We start from the raw sequence: 20,249 nt of genomic DNA on the forward strand, positions 1-20,249 counted from the left end.
GAAGACAAATTTTGCTTACAACCAATGGTGAAATTCCATAAATCCATATATGACGCGCAAAATAAATTGTTGTATTCATAACCTTTCGGTCTGAACGCATCCGCACTGTTAAAAGACACGAAAACAAATTACGTGAATTAAATTGATAATCAGTGCATGCAAGCTCTAACGAAACATAAAACTATATAAATGTAGACGGATCTCAAACCGTGTCTTTTTATTGATGTACGATGTTATTCTGGTCTTCCTAAATGTAAGAACCATTCGCAGTCAGAATTAATAACCCTACTCGTTTACAAAATGAATACAGATAGTACTGGCTAAAAGAGTACTTTTAGACATTGTGCATAATGATTTCTCGGGTGTATCCTACCCACAATGATGAGTTGTCTGTATTTAGCTTGTATTTCGGAACTGCATTTATGGAGATTACTTCATGGAAAATGCCAGCGTATGATTTTTATTCACGAGTTGAGTTTTCTGATACGTATCGACGAGTGAATAAAAATCGTACAAAGCATTTTCCGTGCTGTAATGTGTTTATTTCATAGGTACTGAGGTTTTTCCTTGTAGTATTTGGTTGACAAATTGCACAAATGGGGCGATGAAAAGCGTATATTAAATAGTTTAAAATCGCTCAATAACAACTAAGTCAATGAAAGCTTATAAAATTTACAAAACTTATTGCGTTCATCATATATCAATAAAGTCAAATGTCTAGCAGCCTTTCGTTTTGAATTCCTGCCTTCTGAACCATTGTCTTCGTTGAACCGTTGAACTCGCCAGTAACGCCAACAGCGCCGGACTTGAACCAGCCTTTTCTTGCGAGCGAGTTTATGTTGTTTACGGCCAGGTAATTAAACGGGGGCATCGCCTTGATTCATTTCCTCAGGTCTCTTCCTGGCAAATAATTTGCAAACCGCGACAGGAGCTCTTTCAGTTCCGTTGGTCGCAAACATTTTCGGTGGTACAGCTGACATCGCTGTAGTCTCACCCAGTTCTAGTTTTTGTCTGTCTTTCATTAAACTTCAATTACTCCACTCCGCCAGCTTACCGTTTTGTGTAGCTTTACATCTCCCCAGCACATATCACGATGTTCTTCGCACAAACGGAGTCCAAAGTGAAGAGTGTTGTTTAGCCAGAGCGTGTTTAAAAGTGCCTCGGGACTACACATACCGAGCAAACCCTTGTCGTACAATACCTTTAACTCTTCGCTTGTCAAAGTTACCGATGCGTTGGGTTTATTCCCTTTTCCTGGTTTATTTAGCTGTCTTGGATTGAAGAACTATTCTGGTTTCTCAAAGACCAAGTCGTTGATTATGCTGGCAGAATTGCCCTTTTTTCTTCAAGTGTCGTTCGAAGCTAGCAATTAAATTTCGAAGCGAAGTTGGCTCGTTCTCGGTGCCCTCTTTAGTGCGGACGGAGATGCATATATGATAAATTGGCCATTGAATCAACGCGGCTGAAATATCTTCAATTTTCCTGTCTTCGTCCTTCGTCCTTCGTATTCAGAAATCTCTCAAGCAACCTCACATCTCGTTCAGTTTTTTGAGCGGTATGTTTGCTTTCTTGGTCTAAAATAAATTCTTCAACTGAGCAAACAGAAGCAAACCTTCCCTCGGCGATTTTGTCAAAGCGTGCTGGTTTTTGCGCAACGGCTCTCGGCTGACGTTCTCTTCATTACCCTCATTCATCATTAGTGAAATTTCGTCGTTTGCGTTCCTGATTGGACGAACGATACTTTTTCACGGTGAAATTTCGTCGCTCGTACTCTTGATTGGCTTCATTTAGAATCAGTACGGATTTTATTTACTATGATTTTCGTGTAAATCGTGTAATTTTCGGGTAAATCGCAGTACCTATGAAATAAAAATTAATACCTAATAACGATGAAAGCGGGAAGGGCGGCCGATGATGAAAATTATCGTTTCATTTTTATTTTGACGATTGTTTTTAATAGGAAGAACACAATTGTTATAGTAGTGTCCCAATTATTTTGCATTTTTGTCTTGAACTTTCTAGGGTCTTCTAAAGCCCGCAAAACCACATTTTTTTTTTCCTTAATTAACTGCGCCGAGGTTAGTATATATCAACCCGCCATTGGATAATCATCGAGCTTAACTATTAGTTATGGGGTTCCCCAAGGATCCATACTGGGCCCGATACTATTTGTGATATACATCAATGATCTCCCGCAAAGTCTACTGAAGTCACAAATAGGCATGTATGCCGACGATACTGTTATATATTTCTCTGATTCCTGTCCAGATATCATCAAGCAGGTTCTTCAAAACGATCTTACCAATGTTGAGAAATGGTTAGTAAGCAACAGGCTGATACTCAATCAGAGTAAAACTAAATGGATGCTGTTTGGAACTAGGCAAAAACTAGAACACTGTCCAGACTATAAAATAGAGCTTCACGGGAAAAACATTGACAGAGTATCAAGCTTCTGTTATTTAGGGGTAACACTAGATGAGAATCTTTCATGGAACGAACATGTAGAATTGATTTGTAAGAGAGTAAGAAAACGTCTCGGCCTGCTGTCACACATACGACCCTACCTTACTCTAAAAGCTGCTAAATGCGTGTATAATTGTTTAGTTCAGCCGATTTTTGATTACACTAACACGGTATGGGATGGGCTGTCAATCGGTTGCAGTAACAGCTTGCAACGTCTGCAAAACAGAGCAGCACGCATTATACAAAGGAGGGCAACAACCGAAGGATCTTTTAAAATGTTAGGGTGGGTGGATTTGGAAACCCAAAGAAAAGCCCACAAATGCATTTTAGTTTTTAAATGTTTAAATAATTTAGCTCCTCCATATTTGTCGGATTATTTTATTAGAAATTGCAACGTTCATTCTTACAACACGAGGAAAAGGAACGACATGCACTTGCCGAAACCCAAGTTAACGCTAGGGAAAAGGACTTTCAGATACTCTGGTGCGCTTCATTTTAATAATTTACCCACTACAATAAAAGAAGCAACATCGCTCCCCATTTTTAAAAATCTTCTTAGACTTTATTTTAGAGAGTAGTTTTTATTTTTAATTTTTTATAATTGTAAACGTTAATCTCTATGTATAGAAATTTAATGTAGTCTTAATTTACGCAGGGCCCCTTTTGATACCAGCCAAGTGCTGATTGGGCCACCCTGCCTAAATAAAGTTGACCTTGACCCTTGACCCTTAATCGAGTTCATGCCAAGTTATTCTCAGTTAAACTTTAGGAAAAGTCACTGACATTAAGGTTTATCCGCTCGAAGGTTTTAAATGAACAAACGTTCAAAATGGATTGGTCACGAATAAACTACAAAGCCGTTGTGGCGAGCTTGGTGGTGTAAGTTTTCCTGGAGTGGGGAGTGGCCTTGTCCGGATTTTTCAATCGATGAAATCGTGCCATCCAACCAGCTCTCAGTTTGTTGATTGTTCTTTTGTTTGCCACGAAAGCGAGGAAAATGAAGAATCCTGAAAGAACGTTTTACTGGAGTAAACACACTATCAAGTAAAAGAATTACAAATAAGGACCTATTGGGTATATTCATTCCTATCCATTCATTCATTAGTACGCTAGACAAAACTGTTCTGGATCGATGTTTCACGAAAAAAAAAAAAAAAGACAAACAAAGCGATCTTAAACCCTATTAAATTCCACATATGAAAATTTATTTTCATATAGTTCATGCGAGAAAGACTTGCATTACAGCGTATCTAAATTTGCGGACAGAATCACAAAAGTACGGAAAATTGCACGTTTTGTGAGAAAAAAATAGTTATGGTTTATATCGACATCGCAGTGTTAGACCAGAGTTGTTGTGCAAAGAACATCGTTACGTGTTTGTGGATTTTTTTTTTTCTTTGTTTTTCTTTGTTTGTTTTTTTGTTTTTTTGGCATGAGGAACAAAGCGATAATTCATCTGAACGGCACTATAATCAGGCAATGCATCGGCGGTTTAGAGAATCAAAGATTCACGGTTGTGATGCTACCACTGAAGGGCCACAAGGCAAACCAAACAAAGTTATTTCAAGCTGTTATGCAAGAAAATGCGAGAAAAGGGGAAGCTCCTGGCAGATGAAAAAAAAACAACAAAAAAACAAGGTATGGAAACAGGTCTGGAAACTTTTCTAAAAGTACAAATAGCAGTGTCTGAGGTTTTTGGCTGACAACGCCTTAGCACAGCAGTATTTTGGGCAATTGTGACTTGTACGAACTTGAACTGAAAGCAGCCATCTTCAAAACAGGCGGACACCGATCTTGGGGCCAGAACAGTGTAAAGACTTCAAAGAAGATCAGTTTCTGAAGACAGTATCGTATTACAGTGCCTATTCAGTTTTAGGTCTTTCTCATGCTTTCTTGTCAAAATCTTGGCAGAAATATCCACAAGCACGTGAAGAGTTTCTTCGCAAAACAACACTCCAAATGACTTTTTTTTCCTCAGAAATCACGTAATTATGCGTACTTTTGTGACTCAGTTACCAAATGTGGACAAGGTGTAACGCAAGCCCTTCTTTCGTGATCCATATAAAAATAAGTTTCCAAGTGTGGAATTTAATAAAGTTTAAGACAATCTTAAAGTTATTTGTGACACATTATTTGTTTCAATTTTCTGTCGTACTGAACGTCGATCAACAACAGTTTTGTCCAGCGTACTTAGTGTCAACAAAACAAACCACGCTATCCACTGGATATAGAGTTATCTATCCGGTGGACAGCGCTATCCACTTTTTGAACAACCAGGCCAGATCCTTCGATGACACTATGGAGTCCATTCTGTTGTTTGTAGTACCAAATATCACTCATAGGTACACTCGCCTTCATACGATTACCTATACTAACACCAGCATTGATTGAGCTGTCTTCACTTGAGGCTGGCAAAATCAAAGGAAATGACGCGATGCTTGAAAAAAAAAAATCATAAAATAAGTAAATAAAAATAGCTATGATTGGTTTTGGTTTCGCTTCTGATTGGACAAAAATGTGGCTCGAGTTCAGTATCAGTATTATCTAGTAGACGTATTAGAGTAATTTCACCCCAGCGCTAGCATTTACCTTGAAGGCTGTTTAAAATGACGAAGAGATAAGCAAGAAATTCAACTTGAGTGAATGGCTCGATGAAACCCAGTATCCAGGTAAATCCCATTGCCGACGACAGCTTGATGTACAGGATAGGCAGGCTGGTCTGGTTACTCTGATCTGCCACGCGACGAGTGGACTGTTTGACGGAAGAATAATTAACAACAAGAGAAGATTAAGATACTTAGCTTGATCTTCTCTTGATTACAGACACGATTAATGCCAAGTAATTTGCTCCACTTCGCACAAAATTACATCACCACAGAATAACTCGAATACGGTGCACGGGCTTGCTGTACGAGCTGCATTCGAAACAGTACTGTCCATACTAAAAGACACGATAAAGGAATTCTTTCGTAGCTAGCCAAAATGACGACAATAAGTTCTTTTGGCCATTTCTAATACTTTTCTTGTGTACTCTGAGTCCAATTTGATGAAGAACAATTTTTTTTTTTCATCATTTCCATTTGTTTAAATCTGTTATGGTTTCTGGTATCTTCAATCGATTGTCGTGAATATTGCGGTTTTCAGTAAAAAATATTGGCCCGACTTGACTGTCGTTCTTGTGAGCAAGCCCCTGAACTTAGGACAGTGCAGTTTCTCCCGCGTTCTGAATGCTGATTGGTGAATTCAAAATTCAGAAGTATCGGTGTAAGCAAGGAAGTATTTAATACTGGACTATTTGCCAAAGTTAGTATCAGCATGGATGAATTTTAAAGTTAATTTGCAAACAAAAAAATTAATAATGTCTGGTAAATTTATCATTTGCGGCAACTACAAGAAAACTACTGGAGAAAAACTGGATAAGAGAATTATATCAAAATCATTAGGCATTTCGTTGTAGCTTTTAATGACAAATTTAATTTAGGTTAATCATGCCATTTCGCTGTCGCTTAATGGAATTAAGAGAGGTAATCTAACTAATAATCTAACCAATATCCATTCATTCTCAGAAAAAAAAGGAAAAAAAAAAAATCAAATAATACCTTTCGTATTTTCCAAATTGAAATCATCGTCAAAGTGAGAGCCACGACGTTAAAGACCAGAATGATTACCACAGGAACGCCAAAAACCAATAGAAGTGCCCTTCCATTAGAAATCCAACAGAATACTTCAGCTAGCAGGGTTGAAAAAAAAAAAGAAAACGTCAGCTTCAAACTATGGATATGTTCGGGGGCAAATTTATGCGGCTGTTAACTGGTATACACGGCACCTAGAGTGGATTATACTTCATTTTCCACACCACAAATTAAATTTACATGTGCGTACTTCATTCAAGGAAAAGCCAGTAATGTTGAGACGAGTTCTTAAACCCTACATCCTTCGAAGACTTTAACCTAAACATTTTATCACTATCTTTGCCACCTCGTATCTGTAGGTGGTTCTGGTTTTGCGCTCTTAGTCACAGTATTTTGTTGTTGTTGTTGTTGTTTTTAATATCTCACTTCATCATATATCGATTGTCATTAAATTCTCAACCTCAGATATTGCAATTCTAGCTTTCTGATTGGTTACAAGCCATTATACCTGCGTTTGACCTTATATGGAAATGATTGCAGCAAATGTCGCTCGGCATAAAAGTTTTTGCGAGAGGCCCGGTTTCGTCAACAACAAAAAAAATGGATTAAAAAAAAAAAAAAGATTAGGTGCGCTATCCACAGAAGAAATTACGGACAATGCCGTCCCAGTAACAACAATAAAGCTACAAAGTTCGGGACGAGATTATTCAACTGTACGTATCCGTTTAGTTTCTCTTAAAAGTTGCAAAATTTCAAATATGAACGTCGAAATTTTACGCAATCATGAAGATTACGTAACAACAACAATTTTTACCTAATGTTACTGAATGGCTTTTAGTCCTAGTGGCACAAAATTTTCGAAACCGATAAAAGAAATGTCGAAAGTAGAACTGGATGTTTTTTTGAAGAGTTTTTAAACGACTGCGAGGAAGAAAGATTGCAAGTTTACAAAGTTCATGGATGAAATCCATAAGAACCGCAATTGACCGATTTCCAATGAGCTGATGAAGAAACTGCTCAACATCGGCAAGCTCGGACCGGCGAAGGGCAAAAATCCCGCACAGCTACAGAGTGACGACCTGGTTTTACCTCGGTCTCTTTTTTGGCAGAAGAGGACGAGAGAAGCAACGCAAGTTAGCGCCAACAATTCGGTCCGTGCGATAAAACCCCTCAAGGAAGATAAGTGTTTTGAGCTGAACCGAAGTCAGCCCGGTTCATTACCAGCCACGAGAAACCATCAGGTTGGCCTCGGAGATTCTGAAGATGAATCCGACCCTAAGATAGTTTCTGTTCCTGATTCTGGATGAGCTCCGCACATCTAGCTTAAGATGAGAAGGATTTCAAAGCAAGGGGGCACTGAAAGAGTTCCTGTCGAGAATAATTTTAGCACAAAGTCTGTCACATGGCGATGAAAGTTTTGCCCAGGATTGCACAACTGCAATATGCAAGTGCACAATTATTACTCTTTTCGATGACTCGAACTTGAACGCTTTTCAAACTTTCAGACCATGGTTGTATCTCCCGAGTTCATTCGATAGACGTTCCGCGCGCATGTCATGGGATTTTCCACTTGTTGCTGTTTTTGGCACAACAACTTTCGGTCGTTTTGCAGTTTTAAAATCCAATAAAACTGAGCTATAATTTCCAAGTATGCAAGCGTACCGAATTCAATAACACAATTAATCAATTCGCGCATGTTGGATGTGAGATTGGTTATAGACAACTCGGCCCTCAGCGTTGGCTTTTTACCATCTCATATCCAACGCGTCCTCATTGAATAATTGTTGATTGTTACATATCTAGAATTTTACTCAACAAAACGAGCACTGTGATTGGTTGATTCTGGGTCACGTGCCCCTGATCAAATTCAAATGTATCCCGACCTGGATACAATTGCGCAGTTGGTGCCCGCGCGCCGAATACAACAGCACGTGATCAGTGCATGACTAAGTTAAAAATGGCGTAATCCTCAGCACGTGCTCACGTCAGCTTGATTGACGGGGCCGGACCTGAGAACAGTGCCAGTTTTCAGTTTCAACCAACGATGATCGATATGGAACCCAGTGAGGCTAAAAGAAAACGCTTTTATAGATTATCAGGGGAAGAAATACAGAACTTAATTGAAGGCAAAGATTCCGAAAATACGAGAAAAGCAACTAAGAACGCTATTGTTACATTCCTGGCATACTGGAACGAAGTTAAACCATAAGATGAGCAGGTAAAAACATACAGAATCGCTAGGAAAAATTCCGAAGAAGAAACTGAATAAACTTCTAGCGAATTTCTGGCTGACCGCAAAGAAAAAGAACGGAGACAGCTACAAAAAGTCTGCTTTGATGGGAATACGATTTGGTCTTCAAAGACACTTTCTCCTAAAAAGAGAATTTGACATAATAAGTGATGGCGAATTCTCCAAATCAAATCAAAATTTTGAGGCTGCAATTGTCGAGTCGAAGCGGCAAGGATTTGGCAAAGTTGATCACCACAGCCCAATATCAAATGAAGACCTAGGAAAGATCCAATTCTCCTACAACCCATCTTCTCCAGATCCTGAATCCCTCAACAAGTGATGTGGTTTAATGTAATGTTCCACCTCATTCGTCGCGGCAGAGAAAATCTCCGACTCCTCACAAAAGAATCGTTCGCCGCGCAGGTTAACGCAGCTGGGAAAATTTTTTTTTCTTTTTTTTCAAACTCTTGAACTTTATCTCTCTAAGCGAAATCCAGCAATGTCATGCTTGTGGCAAAGGCCGCAAGCGACGGAACATTTTAGCCATTCTTATGAAGTCTGGTATTGTACCGCGTCCCTCGGGAAAAATACGCTAAGAACTTTCATGACTTCAATTTTTAAAGAGCTGAAACTTTCCCAAAAGCATACTAATCACTGTATTAGGGCAACGATCGTGTCGCTCTTGGATGAGTGCAATTTTGAGGCGCGCCTATAATGCATGTTTCGGGACAGTAATATGAGGGCAGCGTTCGCTCTTACTTCAGGCGTCTTTCGGAGGTTAAGCAGAAAGAAATCTCCCATGCTCTCAGTAGTGCCTGTTCTGTTGAAAATCTTGAGTCAAGTAGCAATGCAATTGTGGTGATGCATGAGCAAACAAGTGAAAATTCTCTTAGCAGAAACAGTGCCAAGCTTCCCTTTAACTATGCAGGATTTTGCATCTCATAGCCAGGAGAGAGGAAGCTTTAACGCAGGAGCATTTTCTGGAGCAAATTTTACCATCAATTTTTACAATTCCAAATGATCATATATTCGCTATTGAGGTTATAAAGGCATATTTTACTTTTTCATGTACTTCGAAACATTTGTAATTAAGCTAAGACTTATTCATTCAGCAGGATTGACGATTGTGAATAAAGAAGTTGTGCCGTCTTTGTTTGTTTGTTTTTGCTATATGATTGCTTAGGGGAAACTCTAAATATATAACAAAGCACTTAATGTATGGTGCCTTGGGAAAATAGTTAGTTTTGTTTTCCCTCGAGTCCTGATGTTTCCTGAGACGAAGTCGAGGGAAACATCAGGACTCTCGGGAAAACAAAACTACCTGTTTTCTTCGGGACCATATATTAAGTGTATAATATTCAACTCACCGTATCCGATGATAACAGTTTGTGTTTTATCGAGAGTCACACTAGTGATCACAATAACAGCGGGGGTAATCCAGGCAAAGAGACTGTATTTTACTAAGGCTTTCCTGTTGTCATCATGACCAGATCGGGTTTGTCCTACAGGCGTTTGATGAAACAAAAAATGAAAAGTTAACAAACAATTTCGAGGAAGTTAAGAATAATTCTCTTGCCATACCTATAGACGGCTTTCTTTTCCTTAACTATAATCTAATTCCAATTTTTCTTTTCTTTTTCGTTATTTTATATATATATATATATATATATATATATATATATATATATATATATATATACATATATTTCGTGTTGACGTCAGAGCGTCATTAGGCCCGTTTTCAATAAGCAACGCGAAAGAATTTACTTTTATTGATGACGCGTTGTGTCTTGTAAACTACTGAAATGCAATGAAGTCAGTTACCTTTTGCTCCAAAAGTCTTTTTAACATCAAAAGCCATCACGCCCATCCAGCAAAATGAAGACAGCAAAAAGAAATGAAGCAGGACGGAAACAGCCATACAAAGTTTTGGCTTGTTCGTCTGTCCGGTCATCAAGAAGAAAATATGATACAGAAGCATTGCACATGACAGACTGATGAGGTTCTTCCCAGGTAATGTTCTGAGTTCTGGCAGAGCAATGTAGATACCCAGGAGAGAAATTAAAGATATCATGGAGATGGCACAGCCAATGTATGTAATTATCTGAAGCGGTAATATCTTCGTAGACACAAGGGCCTCGGTTACAGTGTAAAACTGTCTGAAGTCTGCACAAAGGAGCAGTGAAGAGCCATTAATGGTGTACCTTTCTTCGTTGTATATTCTTTTGTGTGAAGGAATCCATATCGAACCGTTAGCCAGAAGAGTTACTGAACTGATGTTCATCTTGACATAGGAACAATTCATATAAGTTCCTTCCGGTAAAACCTTGATATTCGATCTGTTTTTTGAGCCACTGATGTTCGCCAAATCCATTTCGGGGTCCGACATGGGGGAATAAATTTGCACACATTTTTCATTGAAGGGGTCAAAAACGAAACCCTTGGCACACACTTTGTTCCTGACAACAGTCTTCGTATCTCCCACTTGAAGCGAATGAGAAGAAGACGAAAAACCAAACAAGATATTCAACGAAGGTATAACGCCTGGGGGTCCTTTTTCTGGTAATTTTTCCATACATGAATACCCACTTATTTCTGTCCCTTTGCAAATATCACAATGCGGGTTCTCTGTGTGAGTATATGGACAGACAGGAACGACGTAAAATGAACACAAATCTCGTAGTAGCGGTTCCTCATCAACAAGTTCTGAGTCTGGACAATTGTGCTCTAAAGCTAGGCATACTTTTTCATTCTGAACACGGAGCGGCTCAAAGTACCATTTACATTCCGTCATTATAACCTCTAATATCTGCGATCTGTTTGTTGGAATGTCATGAGAACTGAAACCTGCGCATGATGCGGAAAACTTCCAGTACGTCAGATTTATGGCTTCATTGCAAATGGCGCAGAATACATTCTTGTATGTTGTCATATTCTCTAAGTCTGACACGGGCAGCATTCCAAAGAGGTCAGCTTTAGTAGATCTGGCAGTACACAAGGATTCTAGATTCTTGTCGGTGTTGTGTGCTGGACAGCTGCTAACCATGGCGTAGCCATATTTATCTAAATTGAACTGCTTTACACAGGTTCGTTTAGGAAGCTGAGATTGATACGTGTTGGCAGCGCTACATCTTCAGAAAACAATAGCAACAGTTTTCATTAGTTACGAAATTACAAAATCTGGACTAACCGAGTCGTTCCGAGTCAATCAATCAGCCAGAGGTTGGGTGGTTGCGTAGGTAAGTGGGTAGTAAATGTAGATAGGGTAGTAAAGGTAGATAGGTAAGATTATGAGCGGGTAGCGAGGTATATAATTCAAGATGGATATAACGCCCTCGTAATGGGGCATTTTTAATCACCACCCATTTCTCCCCCGAGTCAGGTGGTCAATGTACAGCCCATCCAGGCTGACGCCCTCTTGAACTGGCGTAAAACAAATCTCTAATACTCGTGTAATTTAATAAAGACGTGGATTAAAAGAAAATGATATATAGGTTATTTTAACCTTTGATGATCAACACTATCCACAGGATATAAATGTCGATGTCCTCTTCCTGCGTAGCAACACAATTATACAGGTGTCTGTACAGTGGCGGGCGTCGACGTACGTTCATTCGGGCGCATTCTTGACAACATTTTTTTCCATGAGTCTCAAATTACTTAGAATTTTTTTGCCTGTTCCCACCGGGAAGATGTTTTCGTGATTTGTGGTGCTTGCTTGAATTTTCTAATCTGTAATTGGTTTAAAAATTGCAATCGACACCATTGCATTAAAATTTGACTTTTGAAGGAATGTAGTCAATTTCAGTTGAATTGCTCTGTCGCTAAGTACTTTGGGCAGCTAAATGTAGGCAGACTAAACAAAGTTCGGTAACTCCCGCAGGCAATGTTCTTAAAGAGAAAAAGTGTCGCACTAACATTGCTCAAAGAGAATGCGTCATCGCTACTTATTTATTTATTTTATTCATTTATTTATTTATTTATTTATTTTTTATTTTTTATTTAAATTCGCCTAACTAAAATACTTAACTCATATACAACAAAATTCATTAGGCAGGGAGACCTCTACAGCGTAGCCAATTACAGTGGATCCAGGGTACTCATAAGAATTAAATTTAAGCTACTCAATCAGCTATTCAAAGAATCAAAAGGAAACAAAACAAAAGTTCAAATTGCTACAAACACCAGGACGGCGGGCACAGAAGAGACCTCACTATGTGTCACCTGGGACAGATTGTTCTCCAGGTTCTTACATCGTCAGCGTCGTGCAGATCTACAGCCCTATATTAATATTGAAGCAGTAAACGTTTAAATGAGGCTTAGCAATCTCGGTGGAAAAACTTCATTAACCTCATGGGTAAGTCACATTTTTTTAAAAAATAGACATTTGTTATCCAAAATATAAGGAATGTGTACCCCATTTGGAAAGAGAATTTAAGGCACTAACCTTAGGAAGTAGTCAAAACAGCAGTCACCAAGCTCAACACATAACTTGTCACAGTAACACATCTTCTTCTCCATTCTTTCTTTGTCTTCGTTATCTAAAGGGCATACTTTTTCGCACGAATAACTTAACAAACAACGTTTAATTTCTTGCATATCAAAACGCGAGTAACTCACGTTTAGTCTTTTAAGGAGGTCAATTGTGCTGATATTCTTGTCGTAATACTTGACAACCAAATCTTCAACTGTAAGATGAAATAAACAATGCATAAGAACAAGAAAGTAACTGCACGTCTTGGAAGCTAGAGAATTTAAGCATTTTCCTATACGATATTAAACTGGTTACTTAAGAGATTTTACTCCATACATGCTAGGTTTTCGCCTGGATTCAGGCGAAGCTTGAATCCAGGCTAAGCCAGCGACCTTAAACCCAGGGGGGGGGGGGGGGGGGGGGCTCCGTCAAGGCTAGGCTAGGCACATGGCCCAATGACTAGCCTATCTGCTGGTGGCTTGCTGGGGGCCAGCTGTCAAAAGCAGGGGGGGTGTCTTTTACTGACACCCCCAACTAGTTAGAATTTGAGTTTTCAGTGTTAAATAAGCTTGATATTGACTGTGTTTCTGGGTATTTTGCTCAGTTGTTTGACCTTTTTTGAGGCTTCTGTGTTGACAAGGCACCCTGCTGGAGTGTTCTATGCCACATGCATGCGTGAGGGGCCAATCTCCTAGCCAGAAGGGGTGGTCAGAGGACTTCTGGCCGCTGGGACTGTCTTTGAGTCAATGCGGGCATGATTTTGGGAATTCGGTTAGATATATGTTATTGGCCGGCTAGGAGGTCCGTATAGTGAAAAACTGTGTCGAGGTCGTTATTAATAATAGTAATATTGATAAGAATAATAACAATCATTACAATAATAATAGCAATAATAATAATAATAATAATAATAATAATAACAATAATAATAACAATAATAAGTAGTAGTAACCCGACCGAGTGGAGTACAATACAGGGAGTAATCGCGCGAGCGCGAAACCCTCTCGCCTTGTAAACAGTTCTAAATTACGAACACGATTACTCATTGAATTGTACGGCACGAGGTCCAATTACTAATTAATCGTATCTATTTTCGGAATTAAAAATGTTTGTTAAGAACTTCTGTTTAGCGAAAACGTCTGTGGCGCTTTTCATAAGTTTTGAAAACTCTGCGAAACATTGCGAAAGAAGCCATTAAAGCGCGCGTAATTGACTTGCGAATCACGTGGATATCCAATTACAGGTATCCAGTTACAAAAAGTTCCAGTTGGATACCTGTAATTTGACATCCTCGTGATCGCGCGCCGATCACGTGACAAGTAGGCGTGCGGAGAGCCAATCACGATCGAGACTTTTGTTATATTTACGATAATAATAACAATAGTAATAATAACAGCAATAACTTGCAATAAGGTTTCAGCTGCTTTAGCAGAGGAATAACCCTTTACTGACAAAGGAAAGCTATCTAAAAAGAAACTACAAAACCTAAGAATAACTTAAAAATTAGTCTTTTCAGGACGATGACTTCATATCACAAGGTAATTATGTGGAGCTATTCAAACAACCACCATTTTGAATCCACCATCTTGGATCTTTGTATTTTTAGAAATGTTAGGGAGTCAGCAAAAATGCGTCAATACTAAACAAATAGTTTTGAAGAGAAAGAGAAAGAAGAAGACTGAAGAAGAAGAAGAAGAAGAAGAAGAAGAAGAAGAGGAAGAACAATTCAGTTTAACGCTAATAAAGGCTAAGAATTCTCAACCACTCGGACCCACATTTGTGTGGATACTGATCTCATTAGCAATTCCACTCCGACAAGAAACACAATGATTTGTATGGCTGATTCTACGCCTGATATGGACCATTTGTCCTACGTTATCCATATCTGTTTTCTTTTTTTTTTTTTTTTTTTTCTTTTTTTTTTTTAATATCGCCTTCGTGCAAGTATTTACAATATGCGAACTCGGGAGAGGAATTTTCAGCTTTTAACAGTTAATTACTTGGTCGCCGGTATTTGACTAACTGTTTCAATATGTTTTCAAACCTACACTTCCCGGCGATCGAATGGCACCGCCACTTTGTCTGTATGGCATCAAAATTTTCAAAATTTAACTGAAACCTCAGAAAAATCTTTGATAGCTTTTTGTCTGTTTGTATACCAGTGCAAAAAGAAGTGATATAAAAGAGCCAACAATATACCATGATTACGCTCAAGAGAGACTCGGACAGTAAGGAAGTACGATGGTTATTCATTTGTTTACCAGTACACCAAGAAAGAATGATACGCGATACAAAGTATACATCCATCAAGTAAACAGCTATACAGCTGAACTTTAAAACTTACTTGTCTCGGCTGACTCCATGTAGTTCGAAAGAAGGAGACTCAAGGCAGCCAAGGCCAACTTCATTTTATACATGTACGTATTAGAGTTCTGAAGACAGGGTAAAATAATATATTCATGTATAGATTGAAGTGTTATCTTATCTCTGCTCATCTACATGGTGAAAATAGGCTCACAGGTCAATTGTCATGCTATACCACCATGACATTAATTGATCAGCACGGCTAGCCGTGTAAAAAGCAGCTAAGTATCAGCGCTTTTTTTTAGGGTGCTAGAAACACAATCAAATTGCACACCCACACAAACGTTATATTATGTGTTTCTCTTTGAGTTATTTTTTGATGGTAATTTATTTTTAACCAAAAAAAAAAAAATTCTATCATCGAAGCACGGGATAAGTTGCTTTGGATAACATTTTTGGCTTTACGCGAGGTTACCACCGCTATGTAGACCTTCTGTTTTCTCGCAAGATTGTCAATGACGCCAGCAACCGTATAAAATTACGACAGACAAGTTTCCTTTTTTTTTCCAGCCATCCAAGGTGCACGCCACGTATTAGATTCTATCTATCGATTGATTGAAAACACGCAATTGCATGGTCTTTCTTAGCATTCAAGAAGCAAATAACAGAACTTATTTACGAATCACAAGATATAACAAATGGAGAAAAGCGCTTTCACCCGAGGTAATCCTTATTAACTTTTTTTTATACATTAAAACCAGATGTTCTGCAGAGGATGCTCGCGTGATCGGTGGATTTTTTTTTTTTTTTTTTTTTTTTTTAACGAAGGAAAACCTCCAACGCTGTGGCAGGATTTTTTTCTTTTTCTTTTTTGCTATTAAAATAAATAAATAAATAAAGTATTAAAATATTGGAAGAAGCAGAGAAGCTATAGAAGCTTGGTATAACAACCTAGAAGCTTGTTATACGAGTTTAATTACCGTAAGAGCCAGATTTCCTGAGCCCAAACAATAAAAACAACCAAAAAATATATAAACGGCCGAGCCCGGTAATGAAAAGACAGAAGATCACAAAGCCAACGAAAGCTCGGTCCAACAAAAAGACGGCCAAGAGTGCAGAAAAACTCTGTGCTGAGAAACGTTGAAACGTAAAAAAGGACTGTTGGCCACATTTCCCGCCATTTTTATCTCCCTAAGTTAGTTTGCAGAGTCGCTTGTCGCTTGTCTAAAAATAACTTAAGAGGGATTAACTTGGGTCTAAGGCCTATATGGGAATTAACTCTCTTACCTTGGCCGTCCTTTGGTTATTCGTAACTATTGAGATCCATGTAAAGATCCATGTGAGCGTGGTACGGTGATGCCTGTACTTCGACCCTTTGAAATATATGATGTATGCATATCTAACCGATTTTCCAAAAACATCCCCGCTATTTTGGTGCAGTCTTTAAGACTCCAGTTTTCATAAATTCACACATATATTGGCACAGAATGTCCTAAACTGCTCAGGGAATTCCCTAGTTTGACTCTTAATGCTTTAGAAAGATCGACAGAGATTAGACACGCTCGTTTTTCGACCTTTCTGGGTCATGCAGTCTTGTTCCCTTGAAATAATTATTTCAAGGGAACAAGACTGAATGACCAAGAAAGGTCGAAAAACGAGCGTGTCTAATTTCTGTCGATCTTCCTAAAGCATTTAGAGTCAAACTAGGGAATTCCCTGAGCAGTTTAGGACATTCTGTGCCAATATGTGTCTGAATTTATGAAAACCGTGTTAAAGACTTTGCACCAAAATAGCGGGCATGTTTTTGAAAAAACGGTTAGAAAATGTACATAAAAATGGCCATGTCGCACCGAGAGTGCTACCTACCTCGTGTACTCTTAATAGAGTCCATACCATGCCTATACAAGCCTTTAAAGTCGCTGCAAATGAGTCGAGCGAGCCAAACAAAACTAAATTAGAGCTTAAATTGATCATTTGGTTCGCCGCGGCACTAATTTAGACAGGCTTAACCTCTGCGATTTCACCTAAATGACCTCACTATGTCTTTACTGTGGGTTAAATTAGCCAGTCACGCTAACAAGAGCATGGTAAGCAGTGGAATCGGTTATTTACCTCTATATTTCAGCCAAAAAGTAGCCGTTACGTGACATTTCATTTCAATATCTGACCGGATTCGCAAAAACATAGCCAAAGAATTTGACTTGTCACTGATAATCTAACTTGCTACAATTCTGTCCTAGAGCTAGCTTTCCACGAGGCTTATCGTAGCTCAAATAGCAGCAAATAACTCTCCTGTATGCCTTTTGAGGCCAGGAAGACTAAATTCACCGTCTTTTCGTTGAATCATGAATTGTACAATTCAATTAAGAGTGCTTTTAACATGAAATTGGAGTCTAAATCAACACGAACGTACAGATATCAAAACCGCGGCGAAGAGCTAATCTATCGCTTTCTAAAGGCCTGCATCGTCCTAAATGGACTGAACAAGAGCTTCCTACATCGACAATCGATTGAACTTCAGATAAACTAGGCTATAGTTAGCAGTAAGCGAACACTTAACATGTTGTCGTTACGTCAATTATCGCCCGGAAGCCACGCAAATAAATTTCTTTCGCGCTAGCGAATCATAGACAGTTCTGATACTTAGCTAAGCCGAGAACGCCTAAAATTGATAAAACAAGGAAATTCTACTCACGATCAGCGCTTGAACTCATGTTCTTCTCTCTCCTCGTGGCCATGTTTTGCTCGCAAATAGCAATGTCCCGGATGTACTTCAATTTTGTCGAGCGCGGAATGGCACATCCAGATTTCAACAGATTTTTTTAGCTACATCAAAGTTCAAAGCAAATGACGCCAACAGCAGCTAGAAATGTCTAGTCCATTGCACGTCTAAGCCCTAAATTGATGTGGCGAAAGATTTTTGCTGTCTAAAGCAAGCACAACATTATCGCCACAGGGCAAACGGCCTTCTGTTACGGGACTAAATGTGACCCGTACAGTTTACACATGTCCTCAGGCCCGCCTCAGGTACGATAATGGACGACGCTTACTAGCAAATCGTTAGACTTGGGCCTTCATTGGACTTAATGATGTCCTCGGGCAGACTTCCTTTAGACAGCAAATACAGAACGCTAATCGGTCGCTCCTTGTCAGAGTCACCGCGCGAACTGAATTCAGACGAGTGTAGCCTGGGCTAAACTTAACGCAAATTGAAAAAGGGGGGTGGGGGGGTCGATAAATAATGAAAAAAATACCTAAATAGATTAAACATGCGGCAAGGAGTTTCTACATTTCATGCTAGGTAAGATTTACAAGCTGCTGTCATAGCGAAAGCAGAAAAAAAAAACAACAACAAAGAAATGAAAAAAAGAAAAAATCAAAAAACACCTGATTCAGTCTTTAACACCGTTTTCATACATCCAGACATATATATATATATATATATATATTCTATTTCCTTGTGGTGAATGGATTTCAAAAAGCGCTCAACTCTTAGAGGAGCATAGTATATTCATTAAATGTAGTTCAGGACTTCAGGAGTGATTCATCGTTTTATTGCTACAGACCTGTTTCGTATGGTCAACAAGTGACCACACTCATCAGGCAACATCAACGAATGACCGGTTAATTTAAATGCTGGCGGTTAAATACAAATTCAAATAGTTGCTATGGTGCTGATTATTGCGTTACGTTATCTTAAGGTTTTTGAGTACATATCTGTTTCTGTGAGGGCACGAAGTTGCTAATTCATTACGTTTGTTGAGGCTACATAGGTCTTTCCTGCAGATTATTAGAAATTTTTCGTAAAGACATAAACTGCATTTTTTAGTTACGTTGTTGTAAGGCTTGGATTTTCTGAGGACTTTCCATGCTATATTGAATGGTTTCTTGGCGTCTTTCAGTTTCCATACATGTTTTGACAGTTCGGTGCTGTTTCTTTTGTTGACGTGTCGGAAGGATGTTGTATGATTTCTGAAACGTTCTTTGAAGTTTGTTGCGAGTCCTACGTATGATTCTGTTTCTGTGTCGGTTGTTACGGTTGCTTGGTATACCACGTTCGTTTCAAGGCATTTACCTTGAAGGGGGCATTCGTCTTTTGTTCGGCAGTTGCACTGTTTGTTGGGTTGTTGTGTTGGGGCTGTGTTGTAATCGGAGAGGAGTGTTTTGTTGTGTGACGAGATAATGGATTTCATGTTGGGCATGCAGGAGTAGCTAAGCTTGAGCGTGTGTCTGTTGAAGATCTTGTTAAGTGGGTGGTTCTTTGGGAAGCATTTGTCGACTATGTGGAGGAACTTCTTTCCTAGGTTGGTTTTGACGTTGGAGTTCCATGGGGGATTGTACCAGGTGATGTTTCTCTTGCGGTTTCTCCTCGGTGTTTGTATGGGCTGATGGTTGTATGGGCTGAGGGTTTTGTAAATGGTTTGTAGGTTCCGCTTGTGAGGTCTTGTGAGGTCTCGTGAGGACCTCACAAGCGGAACCTACAAACCATTTACAAAACCCAACAACAAACTACTATACGTCCATCGACAGAGCAACCACCCCCCGCAACTACTAAAGAACATCCCAGAAAACATAAACAAAAGGCTAACAAGCATCTCATCAAGCCAAAAGGTTTTCGACGAAGCCATACCCCCGTACCAAAAAGCTCTAAATGAAAGCGGATACACCTACAAATTGACATACAACCATCAGCCCATACAAACACCGAAGAGAAACCGCAAGAGAAACATCACCTGGTACAATCCCCCATGGAACTCCAACGTCAAAACCAACCTAGGAAAGAAGTTCCTCCACATAGTCGACAAATGCTTCCCAAAGAACCACCCACTTAACAAGATCTTCAACAGACACACGCTCAAGCTTAGCTACTCCTGCATGCCCAACATGAAATCCATTATCTCGTCACACAACAAAACACTCCTCTCCGATTACAACACAGCCCCAACACAACAACCCAACAAACAGTGCAACTGCCGAACAAAAGACGAATGCCCCCTTCAAGGTAAATGCCTTGAAACGAACGTGGTATACCAAGCAACCGTAACAACCGACACAGAAACAGAATCATACGTAGGACTCGCAACAAACTTCAAAGAACGTTTCAGAAATCATACAACATCCTTCCGACACGTCAACAAAAGAAACA

General features: G+C 39.2%; 1 protein-coding gene and 1 pseudogene across 1 annotated transcript; both read right to left on the reverse strand.

The window, feature by feature from the left end:
- Positions 1-186: 186 nt before the first annotated feature.
- Positions 187-1,787, reverse strand: LOC149116489 (uncharacterized protein KIAA1958-like; annotated as a pseudogene).
- Positions 1,788-2,827: 1,040 nt separating this feature from the next.
- LOC110053463 (uncharacterized) lies at positions 2,828-18,481 on the reverse strand. Its single transcript, XM_089283643.1, has 9 exons — positions 16,970-18,481; positions 16,391-16,476; positions 15,144-15,231; positions 12,773-13,013; positions 10,150-11,456; positions 9,693-9,827; positions 6,063-6,193; positions 5,053-5,215; positions 2,828-3,470 (listed from the first exon to the last, which is right to left on the reverse strand). The coding sequence occupies exons 1-9, from the start codon at positions 16,992-16,994 to the stop codon at positions 3,313-3,315; spliced, it is 2,334 nt and encodes a 777-aa protein (XP_089139769.1). The 5' UTR covers positions 16,995-18,481; the 3' UTR covers positions 2,828-3,312.
- Positions 18,482-20,249: the final 1,768 nt, after the last annotated feature.

This window comes from Orbicella faveolata, unplaced genomic scaffold (assembly GCF_042242905.1).
Source record: "Orbicella faveolata isolate gen_17 unplaced genomic scaffold, um_ofav_v1 contig_12, whole genome shotgun sequence".
NCBI classification, from domain to species: Eukaryota; Metazoa; Cnidaria; class Anthozoa; order Scleractinia; family Merulinidae; genus Orbicella; species Orbicella faveolata.

Coding starts and splice junctions, on each gene's coding strand:
- LOC110053463 (XM_089283643.1), bottom strand. CDS start 16,994: ATGGACTCTATTAAGAGTACACGAG. Junction 6,194..9,692: donor AACTGTTATCATCGGATACG/GTGAGTTGAATA, acceptor CAACCCTGCTAG/CTGAAGTATTCTGTTGGATT. Junction 5,216..6,062: donor CAATTTGGAAAATACGAAAG/GTATTATTTGAT, acceptor TCCGTCAAACAG/TCCACTCGTCGCGTGGCAGA.